Source organism: Castanea sativa, chromosome 1 (assembly GCF_040712315.1).
Source record: "Castanea sativa cultivar Marrone di Chiusa Pesio chromosome 1, ASM4071231v1".
NCBI classification, from domain to species: domain Eukaryota; kingdom Viridiplantae; phylum Streptophyta; class Magnoliopsida; order Fagales; family Fagaceae; genus Castanea; species Castanea sativa.
The window spans coordinates 31,025,200-31,038,379 of NC_134013.1; the positions used below are offsets into that span (position 1 = coordinate 31,025,200).

Here is a 13,180-nt window from a genome sequence, read left to right on the forward strand (position 1 = left end):
CTTCAACCGTTGAACCACCTTAAAGCAATGGGGCCGAGGCTCGAAGGGAGAAACTTACACATCAATGCATTGTTGTGGGAGTGTAAGGACATCATCTGAATATAGTGACTTACATGCTCCACCGGGTCTGCCTTCCCAGTGTAGGAATTGAACGGTGGGCGGGCGAACTGGCTCAGCAAAGGCGCGCTCTCGATGTCTCTAGAAAATGGAGACCGGGCAACTTAACGCAATGCTCGGCTCATGGTATCCATGGCCACATTATGTGATCGCCCCGCGTCGGGCGAAGTCGATTCACGGTCCGCATACTCCCGCGAACGGTTGCAGTGTCTGCGAGACCCGGATTGTTGAGATCCTACCTCACGGCGACTCCCCACACTTACTGACCTTTCCCTTCGTCCCTTCGTTCTCCCTGGTCCCGTCTCCTGCGTCAACCCCGTGCTTGTAACTCCAGATCCCTGACCGCCCCGCACAGGCGTTCGAGCTCTCAATCCCTCTGCTCAAGCTCCTGGTCTCGTCTGTTAGGGCGACTGCGGCCCGAGGCATCGGACATTGTCCGGAGGGTTTGGTACGATCCTTCTCCGGGCCCAAATTCTTCTACCTTCTCGCACCTTCTGCCCTCCAGCCTCTTTTGCCTCCTTTCTCACCATGTAGACCCCCGCGACGACCCTCTAGTGCCGCTCTCTACATGGCTTCTCTCTCCACTTCCAGACATCCTTACGAGCGTGCCAAGATAGCACCACAGCTACGTAGGAGATCCCTGCAGACGACGCCAATTGTGTGTTCCAAAATAAGGCTACTGGGCCTAAGGGGAGTTTGGGCTCACAATCTATTTGTATGGTGGGTTTTGGATTTCCTACCACGGGTGGCGCGATGCTCGGCTACCTCGTTTCCTGAGTCTCCCATCTTTTCTCACTAACACTCCATTTTCTTCCTTGGGGATGATTAGTATTACTTTCTCTAGTCTTTCCACTCTGGAATTGTCAACCCCTCCAACTGAGTTCCCCTTGCCTATTTATAGCGAAGGTTAGTGAAGTGATCATCATCATTCCCTTGGTGGGTGGAATGAGAGGTCCAATACCTTCTCCCCTAGGTAGAGGTTTAATGGTGAGTAGGGAAGGTAGCAGTGGCATTAGAACTGGCTCCACTGCTGGATTTGATGCTCGGCAGGGGCGTTCCTTAGGCAATGGAAGGGGGGTCCAATACCGTTTCGCCTAAGTGGATGTTTGGTGACGGGAGGGAGAAAATGATAGTGGCATTGGGACCAGCCCCGCCAATAAGTTTTGTGCTCGGCAGGGGCACGCCACAAGCTGCTTTGAGCACTCCAAGCTCAAACCCCTCAGACTGCACGTGCGTTACCATGTGTGATCAGTGCGGGGCTCTTATACGAGTTAGTCTTCATGGGCCTCAGGGCAATTGGGCTTGACGGGGGGTGAGGCCCGTACAGTCTTGATTTCAAAAATACAAGAAAATTTTTTTTTCTTTATATTCTCAAAAACAAGTTTTTGAAAATAGAAAACAAAAACTGTTACCTAACATAACCTTAGTCTTTTGAAAAAGAGGAAAATGTTATATTAAACAATGAAATCTATGAATACAATATCTTACATGAAGTATTTACAATTATTTCCAAACTAATATAATTTTTGTGAAATTATTACGAAGAAAAATTATAAAATTTGAAAATGGTTTAAACTATTTTCATTTCAATTTTTTTGACATTATAGTAAATATTGTGGGTTCAGGGAGAAACACTCGGGCCCCACCAAAATCACCCTCCATTCCCCTCCCACTCACCCTTCCAACCAAACAACCCCACTATTCAAAATCCTCCCCTATTTTCTCGTCTCAATTTTCCATTCTCCCACAAATCACTCCAATCAAACACACTTAAGGAATTCATCATGATTGAATGTTGGCCCCTTGCAAAAGCTCACTTTTAGATTTGCACATCTTTTCTAATCATGATTGAATGTTTGGGATTTTGGTGGTCGGTTGTTTATTCCCTATGTTGAATTTTCAGCTCTTTGCCTAGGTTGGGACTTGATCTGCATTTTAGTGACAGGTGACATGTTTCCTATAGAATTTCAGGCCTTTTCAAATGCCAACTCTTGATGGTATTCACGGCTATAGAGATTGTAGAATGAGAAAAGATGATTGCCCTACCATTCCCTGCCCATTGTATGGGTAGCATATAACATTATTAAATTTGAGAGCTTTTAATGTTGCAAAATGTACAGTTAGTGGAAAACCAGACTACTTACTCCACTATGTAGATTTTGACTTGATTCAAGTATCCTATTATCATGTTGTTTCCTGTAGAATTAACAGGCCTTTTCAAATGCTTCCTCTTGGTGTTCATGGCTATAGAATTTGTAGATTGAAGACGGTTGACCTACACTTCCCTGCCCCCTATTGTAGGTGTTGCATATAAAAGGTAAGGTTAATGGAAAAGTAGACTCCTTAAATGAATAAACATTGAATGCAGTTCACTAGAATTCTTGACACTAATCTATATAGAGCTTTTTTCCAAATTTTATTTCCTTTTGATGTTGAATGCTGTAGAAGATTTGGATTGTAAATTTTTGGTTGTGACCATGTAAGTAAAATAACTAGTTTTTTAAGTCCAGCTTTTGAACTCCCCCCATCATATGAATTTGTCCCTGCTCTCAGTCTTCCAGCAACACAGTTTCTCTGTACAATTTATGCTTGTAGTATTTTTTATGCTCAATCATATGCGGAAAAAATGACCATTTTTTGCTTTCCACATATAAGTGTGAGGCATAAAATATGATCGAGTGCAGTATGAATTTCACTATGAGTTAATAAAATCTAAGCAGACAGACCCTGCCAACGGTTTGAAATTGAAAATATGACAATGACATTATGAGTCTATGACTACTGCCATAAACTGCAAATGCAGCGTTCACATATAAATCTTATTCAATTTTTGGGCTAAACACAATGTATAACAGGTAACTGGCAACGAAGGAACAAAAGGGAAAATAAATAAATATTTCTACAAAAGCAGAAAATAAAAAAGGGAAAAAGAAATATGAAACAATTATAGAAAACCTTCATTCTCAAGGACTGGCTGAGTTCTAGTTACAGCTGCCGAAGGCATCATACTACTACCAACCCATCTGCTTTCAAGAATCAGATCTTCATCAGCTTGTCTTTCCATTACTTGAATCTTCTTCGTCCTCAAAATCCTCGCAGAAACCATCCCGGCATAACCCATCAATACAATCCCAGGAATTCCAAGCACAAAGCCAACTACCCAGAGATACCACCTACTCTGCTTACTCTCTAATGGGACACCAACTGAAAAATGACCTTGATCTCTAAAGTAACATAAACCTGACAAATTCATTTCACTAAGATTAACTGTCCCATTACCATTAAAAGCTATGCATCTTCTCATAGAGATCATGTCGCCGGAGAATGTCAAACTGGGAAAATGAATCAATATAGGCTTGCCCATTGTGTTGAGATTGAGCTTTCTGACGCTTTTATCACTAACATTTGATGCATCAAAAACCATGAAGCCAACAACAGGAGTGATCAGTGAGTAACCTGGCATGCCATAGTAGTGAGAAGACAAATTGCCTAAGTTTTGATAGACTATAGCAAGTCTCTTTACATGAGGCACGGACATAGTTCTTGATGGAATGTGAATGAAGCTAATATTAGCTCCCTTGCTCCACAATGTGTTGCTTCTGACCCGGACAATTGAAACTTCAGTGCTTGAAAGATTAGTAGGAAGGACAGCTTTGTATAGAGCACCCGTGAGAGGCCGGTGTCGAGCCAGTGTTTTGAAAGCAAATTCTTGAAGAGAAGCATCCAAGGAATCATTAGCAAAGCTGTCTGAGCCATTGACAAATGAGCAAGAATACAAGGTGAGAATCAACAAGATTAAGTTCCAACCCATGTTGGATCCCAATTAGACTAGCTCAAAAGTTTATTATATCCTCAACAATTTCCATCAACTTTTCCACCTTTTAGTAGGTTCATATACATTCAACACTTTTAGAACTTTTTAATTTTCCATTATAAGGGATGATGAAGAAGGATTAGTACTTTAATATTGAATATATTTTGTTCTTCTTCTTTGACGATACTTTTGGAGAAAAAGAAATGGCATGCTCAGAAATGGGTCCCATTGTTAGAGGACTGAAGAAGTTGGTCTGTAAAGGTTGCACTTGACTTTTGACAGCGTGATCCAATTAGGAATTGTGGACATTTAGGCAAAACGTCACAACCAGATACCATTTTAAGTCCTTCAAATTTTGCTTGTTAAGCAATTGATGGTTCATGATGGGAAAGAAATTAAGAAAGGGACAATCTTGGTCCATGAATTACGGGTAGAGAACGTGTTAGCAGAGCTAATAACATGCAGTGATTGCTCAACATAGTCATAGGAAATTTAGCATATGAAGGAATTGTCCCCTGTAATTGATGGAACATAATGATGTCAAAAAATTCTCAGAAATTTAAAAGACTTGGGCCCTCAATTTTTTTGGTATTTTAAGAGAAATATTTTCAGATTCTGCACATCCTTGTTTTACTTAAAATAATAATGCTAAAAAAAATATTATTATATCCAGTAGCAGAGCCAGAATTTTAATTTAGGAGGGGCAAAACTAAAAGACAAGATTGAAAGTAAAATTAATCTAAATATTATTAATCGATGTTAATAACAAAATAGATATAGAATTATAAACTATTAATGCAATTGTCGTACAAAATCTAATATAATATTAACTCTAAATTATTTTTTCATACATAATTTAATTTGTTCAATTCAAAGATTAGTAAAATACACATAGATATGAGTTTGTTTAGAATTTGAATCTAAATCATTATTATAATTTGGCTTCTCCATAATCTCAATTGATTATAAGTATATATTTCATATTATTAAAATAAATAAAACGAAGAAAAAAATCATAGTTAATAACAATCAAATTAAGAGATTATTCTAAATATATAGAATTTAAACATGTAATTTGATTCCTTAAAATAAATTGAGAAAATAAATCAATATAAAAGAATTATAAAGTTGTACTTTCATTTATGCAAAATTCAGTATATTTTTTACTCTATTATTTAAGTAGTAAGTAGTTAAAATTGGTTCTATAGTAAAAATAAAGTGTTTCAAAATTGAAATTATGAAAAAGTTAAAGTAGAAGAGAAAAAGATTAGGGAATGCTAAGGTTTTAGTTTGATAAACAAGGACCTAAATATATTGGCGAAACCACACTATTAGTCCCTAAAGTTTATCCTGTAAGTGCAATTGGTCCCTTAAGTTTCAAATGAGCGATACTGATCCTTTAAGTTTTTAAAATGAGCTGTATTAGTCATTTTATTAACTACCGTTAGTAGTATTGCTTACGTGGCTAACGGAATAATGATTTGGCAATTTTTAAAATGTTGCGGCATATTGTAATGAAAAATTTTAAAAACTATTTTACATGTCAAAATCGTTAATCCCAAAATAATTGACCTGGCCATTCCCCCATTTGATATTGAAAGTCTGAAACGCTTGAGAAAGCAAGGTTGCCTGGAGGGGAGATCATTGTTTTTCCATGGCTGTCTCGAGTGTCGCACCAATCCACCATATGGCACCAGCCGCAATGACGTTGCAATCAATCCATGGTTTTAAAATTGTGGACAAAACCTTATGGGTATTGAGATTCAACCATGGCAAGCATATATTGTATATCGTGGAGCGAAGAGTGGATTCACTACAAAAAAAAGGAGCTATAGCCGCGTTTTTAAAACGTGGCTATAGCTCCAAAAAACGTGGCTATAGCACCATTTGGTCTATAGCTGCGTTTTTTTAGGCCACGTTTTTAACCGTGGCCTAAAATGCGTAACTATAGGCCTATGGCCACGTTTTTTGTAGCCGTGGCTATAGGCAGACCAATGGCCACGCTTTTAGAAACGTGGCTACAGGACATTCTATAGCCACGGTTTCAGAACCGTGGCCATAGCCACGATCTATAGCCACGTTTGCAACGTGGCTATAGGGCAATTGGTAACTTGCCCTGAAGCAAGATTAGCCGCGTTTAAAACGCGGCCATAGACTTTTTAAAACGCGGCCATAGAACGTGCCTATGGCCGCGGTTCTGAAACCGTGGCTATAGAATGTACTTTAGCCACGTTTCTAAAAACGTGGCCATTGCCCATTACTATGGCCGCGTTTTAAAAACGCGGCTATAAGCGCTGTAGCTTTTTTTGAATTTTTCTGTAGCCGCGTTTTTAAAACGCGGCTATAGACTTTTTTTTTTTTTTAAATCTGTACACATTCAGATGCAGCAACAAACGCTGCTATAAATTATAGAAACGCTACTATAAAAAACCTGTCATATACACAATTCAACCTGTCACATACACAATTCCAACTTCATATTCTTGTAAAATTCCAACACATGCAACAAAATAATAATCTCAAATCTGTCACAATCTCAATCAAGCTTTAAAGACTATGGAAAATTTGAAACCTTCAAAGAATATGCAGTTGAATACAGGCTCTTGTCTACATAAATAAGCATCAACATATGTTAAGTTTCAACCATCCTCAACTACAAACGTTACATAGATGCTTCTAGGGGTTCCTTCCATCTCCAAGCTCTTGTCTACATGTGAATACCCTTGTTGCCTTCCAGGTAGAATACAGTTTATGTTTCAATGGCGCTACAAAAATATAATAGTAGCAGTTAGACAAGATTTGCAACTTTTTACCCACTTTTTCGTAGTAAATAGTAAAAATTCATAACTTCTCAGTTGTCATACACTCAAAAGCAATAATAATTTCATATCATTCCCTATGCATGTCTCTTCCTAGACAATGTGACAAGTATAAATTTCACTCATCACTCTTAAACTAGCCCACTCGAAAAGCAATACAAATTCCTTTGAATACCAAAGGTCAAATGCTTTCTAAACAACAACAACAAATCTTTTAAAAGTGACGTCATACCTGCAACTTGCAAAGGTACTGAGGCTGACCATGTCCTGTCTTAATAGTCCTAGTGCGCTCCAAAAGCCTGTCAGCAAAGGTAGGAATTGCTATTATCAACACGAGCGATAATGGAAACTTTCCTATACAACAAAATTACAGATATTGAACCAGCAAAAAGTACTAAAATAACAATATAGAAAACAAATCAAACCACAAATTATGAAATGGTATTGTTCAAATTTCAAACTTACAATGAGAATGCATGGCTTCACTATTTAATCCTCTTGGTCTTCTATGTTGTTAAAGCATCAATGTAGTTGTCTACATATACAAAAGATACAACTGCAAGGCCGTGTGTGCACAAAAAATATTGGCCATCTTTGAATGACATGATTGACATGTGTATAATATCAAAATAATAATAATGTCTACCATACTCCTTCATGAACAGCCAAAATATTGTCACTCTATAGATAATACAATGTACAATCACAAAATATCCACGAAGAGTCTTCAATTCGATGCAGTGTTACCCTGAATACATTAAACACATCGTGTTATTTCTAAGGTAACAATTCATTGCAATAAACCACTATTTTCTTTAAATTAAACTAAACACAACACTTTTAGTACCTGGGATTGCAGCTGTGAAGCAGTTATATCACTGCGTAAATCACGTACCATCTCGCCCATTACTTTCATCACCTCTGCCATTTTTACGTTATGCCTTGCTTCTGATTGGGCAATTGCTGAGGCGAGTTCCGCCTTATGCTGCTCATGTAACTCCGCAATTTGCTCCTGATGCCTCTGCTCTACCTGGGCAAGTTCGTCCCTCAAAGTTTGGTGCGAAGTTTCCAATTCAGTCATTCTATGGGCTGTTTCGATGGACGACGATGGAAGTGTGTAGCATGAACGGTTGGACCCATTTCTTCCTGATGGAGTTGGTCCAAAACCTACCCCACGAACACGTCCAGAGCGTTCTGCCCCCATCACTTGGGCAAAAGCATCATCCTTTGACCATAGGATTCCTTCGCGTCGTGATCCTTGTAGTGAGCTCCCACGTGCCAAAATTTCATTCATTTGTTTCTGTTATCACAGAAGAACCAAATAACGTAGGTCATTGTTAGCTAAACAATTCACGCACAAAATACCAAACAAAAAAGTTACGATATACGACTTACGATCTTCTCCCCCACATCAGGAGTAACAGGATGTCCTTCTTTGGTGCTGTATACTTTCGCAAAAAGCACGGCACGCTCCACTGCCTGCCCAGTTTCTTTTGCCTACATATTCAACATTCTTATTACAATAGTGAAAATTTATGTTGGTGATATGAAGCGGCAATCGACAACCAAACTTAGCAAACGGAATTTCACTCATAACATGCAGTATAATGTATACTAAAATACTAATCATTATATTATTACGTTCAAGAAGACAAGTTTTGTTATCTTTATGCGAATGCTTAGTATGAAACGGTTTTGGTCCCTATCTTTATGCATAGAAGCCAGCTTTGGTGTTGTATGTCATTGCATAAAAAAAAATTGACCAACATGTAAATATACATCTATGACAACTGTTTATAGAGAAGCAAAATGGACAGGTTAAAGAAAAAGAGTAAATATTACGCACATGTTTATATTCATTGAAATTAACTATACACTCAAGTTGTATGGTTTGTCATTGACTCAATATTAAGTAAAATGCATTCTGCACTCAAAATTACACCGTTAATTATAAAATCTAAGTTTTTAAATGAACTTAAATGACAATGTACACAACTCCTTCCATATACATATTCCTTAATGGTTCATCCACTTTCATACATTCTTCCAACTCAACTATGACAATTTCAACGGTTGTTTGCATTGCTTGCATTTGTTTTTGGGATATATAGATACGCATCGGAGTTGGGAGATGTGTGGGTTTTTTTGGATCTAAAATAAAACAAATGTGAAGCGTAGAAATCGTTGACCTTATATATTGTAGTGGTTTAATGATTCGGTATATTCATTTGTGAACCTTTGCATTAGTATTTGTCAACTGTTTGAGTTTAAAACTAAATGATTGATTAAATTATGGGTCATTAGCAAAGGGTCTTGCACACTTTCAAATAAAAGAAGGTTACGGTGGGAATACAATTCTAGATCGATGTATTGCAGATGGTGCCATTTCGGTAGATTGGTGTGACTCTTGAGACAGCCATGGAAACCAACAATAGTCTTGCAGGCACTTTTCTCTCTTGTGCGTTTCAGAAACTGACAGATGACTAAGATCAAGTATTTTGATATTGGTTTTTGAAATTTATTTGTTCAAAAATTCCACATCATTAAATAGAATATTCCGTTAGTCACGTAAGCAATACCACTAACTTCAGTTAATAAAGGACTAATACTACTCATTTTTAAAACTTAAGGGACTAATACTGCTCACTTAAAACTTGAGGGACTAATTGCGCTCACAGAGTAAACTTTAAGGACCAATAGTTTAATTTCGCCAAATATATTTTTTTATTATGATTATGTGGGAATACCTTATTCAAAGAACAAATTGCCCTAAGAAAAGATTCAGCAAAAAAAAAAAAATTTGCCCTAAGAAAAGCACTCCAAGAAAAATAAATTTCCAGTGCTTGAGTTGAGAACATGTGGCAAGGAAAAAAAGTATGGGTGTTAAGTAGGACCCACAAAACTTTGTTTTGTTTGGAAAAAGACAAAATAATGTTATGAAGATTTGCACCTAATATTGCTTTCTTCTCTAGTCTCTAGGCGTGGAACGTTTGTGTCGAGTTCAAAATACTTGATAACTTACAGCCTGGTAGGTATTTCAAGCACATTTTTGAGCATTTTAAACATATTTACACACATTTTTATATACATTTTCACCTGCACGTATATCAAAACACGCAAATAATATTACTTAAACTACTCTACCAAACACCACCTTAATTGTTAGGTTGCTACTCTGGATTTTTTTTAGGAGGTCGGGGGCACTTATCCCCTCTTGCCCCTTGCCTCCACCCTGGTTATATCATTTGATTGACTTGACTCCCTTCACTTTTAACTTTTTGTACCACGGGGTTCTTTTTACTTTCTTTTTTTTCTTCTTGTTTCTCATAAAAATGGAAACTCTTTTTTTTCTTTTTTAATAATTTCATTCATATTTGAATTTTGAAATATATAGCATCTTTAGACTTTAATTGTTATTGCTCTTTGTCATCAGGTTAAGATGTTTACAAGTTTCCTCTGAGTATAAGCAAGATTTGACAAAAGTTATTTATTTATTATTAAGAAACTTTATTAATTGAATTAACTGAAAATTTCGTATTTTAACATCTAACAATAAACGTTTTCTCTTGATTTGTTTGTAAAGTAGTCAAATTATGGAGTTGACTATAATTTTGTCTCCTAAATACAAAGTTCAAAACACTGAGGATAGGATTTGAACCCAGATGTTTCACATAATTCTTCACATAATACTGGTAAACCATAGAACTTTTTGTACAGCAATTTATTAACTTGCAATGATTGCATTGGACACCATTATAGTATTTAATTGACTCCTTTGTTCTTTGCAACACTGATTAGGTGTTTTCAACATTCTTGCAATCAGGCATCTTGGTAAAGCCATTAAAATTACGGAGAGGCGTAAAATCTATCAAGACAAAAAGTAAGTGACAGCAATCCGTAGCTATGACTATCATTTTGTTTCTAAGATACATGGCATAAATCAAGAATAATCGTTTCTAATGTTTTTTAAAAGAAAAGGTAGATATCAAAATGTTTCGGAAAGAAAAAGAAACTAAGAAGGTCTCAAAAAAACAAAAACAAAACTCTGAGAGAGAGAGAGAGAGAGAGAGGTACTCGCAGATAAGCAGAAGAGTTAGGCTATGTTTGGTACATCTACTCAAACATATGTTTTCAACTTTTAAACAATATTACACGTATTTTCACGCACTTTTTCATCCATACGTATTTTCGCACATGTTTTCAAACACATGTTTTCAATTTTTAAGTGCACGTACTAAACACCCCTTTAAATTCTACGATAACTGAGATAGGGAAGTTTTTTTTTTCCTCTCTTTCTTATTGCCTTATTATGAATAATAATTTTTATTCAAACTAAAAGATAACACAAACAAATAGAACACTACCACCGAACAACGAATACTATAAGAAAAAAGACTTAATATAATGAAAAAAAAAATCATTGCAATAACAATTAATATCGTTGTAATAAGTGTTATTGCGACGACAAAAAAGTCAATGCAAATTGTTGTAATAAACTCTGAGGCAATAGGTTTATGCAACACTAGATTTTCGCTACAATAAATTTTACATATTGCAACGATTTACTTTGAAAATCTTGTTACAATATGTTGATTTTTTTTTATTAAAAAATAGTAATAAATTTCTTTTTTAAGAAAAATTTGGAAAAATAAATAAATTATTTTTTTAAAATAATAACTTTTTCATTAACCTGAAAGATGAAAAATTCGAAATACTTCATTTCAATAACTATGTCAAAAAACACAAATATCTACACAACTTGTTGAGTTTATTTTCAAGCACATAGTTTCAAAAAGTATGCAAAAATCAATACAACATGAAAAAAAAGTTTCTTCCCAAAGGTGTTATCCAAGCATGCTTCATGACCATTTCATTGACTTACCACCTATTTTGAAAAAAAAAAGTTAAAAAATAAGTATAAAGTTGAAAACGATCATATATACAACACAATGACATCAATATACACCATCATTAATTCTTAAAAAAACACATACACACCAATACTACTTGAAGACTATGCAATTAAACAAAGAAAATTTAAATTTAAATTTAAAGAGAACCGAAAGATTACCTGAAAGTTAGAGAGAAAAATTTTAAATTGAGAAGGAGTCTCTCCAAGGATACTATGAATTAAGAGAGACTGAAATTTGAAAGAGAAAATTTAGAGTTAGTAAATATGAGAGTGAGATGGAAATATGAGAGATAAATTTTGTAGTTAGTAGAAAATTTTGAATTTTGAGATACACTTAAGAGAAAGATGGAAAGTAAGATGAGGAAGAAAAGAAAGAGAGGCATATGGAGAGAGAGAGAGAGAGAGAGAGAGAGAGAGAGAGAGAGAGAGAGAGAAATTGAGATGAGAAAAACATGGAGATAAATGTGGATGAGAGAAAGAGGGAAACTAAGAAGAGGGAAACTAGGAAGAAGAAAAACAGAGTTAGGAGAGAGAGAGAGAGAGAGAGAGAGAGAGAGAGAGAATTTGAGATTTTAAAAAAAAAAAATAGGAGATAGAGGTGGTTGAGATAAAGAGGGAAACTAAAATAAAAATAAAAAATAATAAGATATAGGCATGGGTATGAGTTAAATTTGAGATGAGAAAAAATAGAAAGATAGATGTGGTGAGAGAAAATGGGAAATTGAGATGAGAAAAAAAAAGGCGGGGGGTGGGCGGGGGGTGATAGACATGGGTGAGAGAGAGGAAACTAATAAAAAAATAGCGCCAATTTCCCAAATTTTCTTGGTACTCAATTACTCACCTCTATTACATCAACAAAATTTGATATGAAATAAAGATTTAACCTATTACAACAATATAGTTCGATGTGAAATAAAAAATTACTTATTGCAACAACATATCTCAATGTAAAATAAGGGTTACCTATTACAACAACACATTTTAATGTTATATAATAATTATTGCTACAATCTCATATTAATGTAATAAATTTAAGTTACTTTTACAACAAAAAACAACCTAGAGATGTAATAGTGTGTGTATATATGTGTGTGTGTGTGTGTGTGTGTGTGTGTGTATATATTACTTTTATTATTATTTGTTGTTGCAATAATACTCGTTGTATTATGTCATTTTTTTTTGTAGTAACATAATTATAAGAATTATGATTAAATGATTAAACTCACTATTTTTTAACTGCTTAAACTTTTGGGACAATTAATAATTTAACATGGTATCATAAGGTCATGAGTTCAACTCGGTCTCCACTTCACCTCCCATTTAAAATATTAAAAATTTCCCGTGTTTGGCTGCACTTTTTAAGGGAAATTTTATGACCACACAAAGAGAAATGTTAGAATTATAATTAAATTATTCAAGCCGCACATAAGCTGCAAACACCAAATAAAGGCAACACAACGTCACAACCAACACTAGACTAAACAATAAAAGGAATTATATAAATGGCTGATGTGGAAC

The 13,180-nt window shown here is 35.6% G+C and overlaps 2 protein-coding genes across 2 annotated transcripts; both read right to left on the minus strand.

Annotated features, from left to right (window-relative positions):
* Window positions 1-3,061: 3,061 nt before the first annotated feature.
* Window positions 3,062-3,928, minus strand: LOC142624915 (uncharacterized). The gene has a single exon (XM_075798644.1). The coding sequence runs from the start codon at window positions 3,926-3,928 to the stop codon at window positions 3,062-3,064; it is 867 nt and encodes a 288-aa protein (XP_075654759.1).
* A 3,398-nt stretch (window positions 3,929-7,326) lies between these two features.
* Window positions 7,327-9,136, minus strand: LOC142624924 (uncharacterized). Its single transcript, XM_075798650.1, has 4 exons — window positions 9,104-9,136; window positions 8,146-8,247; window positions 7,598-8,050; window positions 7,327-7,498 (listed from the first exon to the last, which is right to left on the minus strand). The coding sequence occupies exons 1-4, from the start codon at window positions 9,134-9,136 to the stop codon at window positions 7,478-7,480; spliced, it is 609 nt and encodes a 202-aa protein (XP_075654765.1). The 3' UTR covers window positions 7,327-7,477.
* Window positions 9,137-13,180: the final 4,044 nt, after the last annotated feature.

Coding starts and splice junctions, on each gene's coding strand:
- LOC142624915 (XM_075798644.1), bottom strand. CDS start 3,928: ATGGGTTGGAACTTAATCTTGTTGATTCTCACCTTGTATTCTTGCTCA.
- LOC142624924 (XM_075798650.1), bottom strand. CDS start 9,136: ATGGCACCATCTGCAATACATCGATCTAGAATT. Junction 8,248..9,103: donor CAATACATCGATCTAGAATT/GTATTCCCACCG, acceptor TTGAATATGTAG/GCAAAAGAAACTGGGCAGGC. Junction 7,499..7,597: donor CTTCACAGCTGCAATCCCAG/GTACTAAAAGTG, acceptor TAATGTATTCAG/GGTAACACTGCATCGAATTG.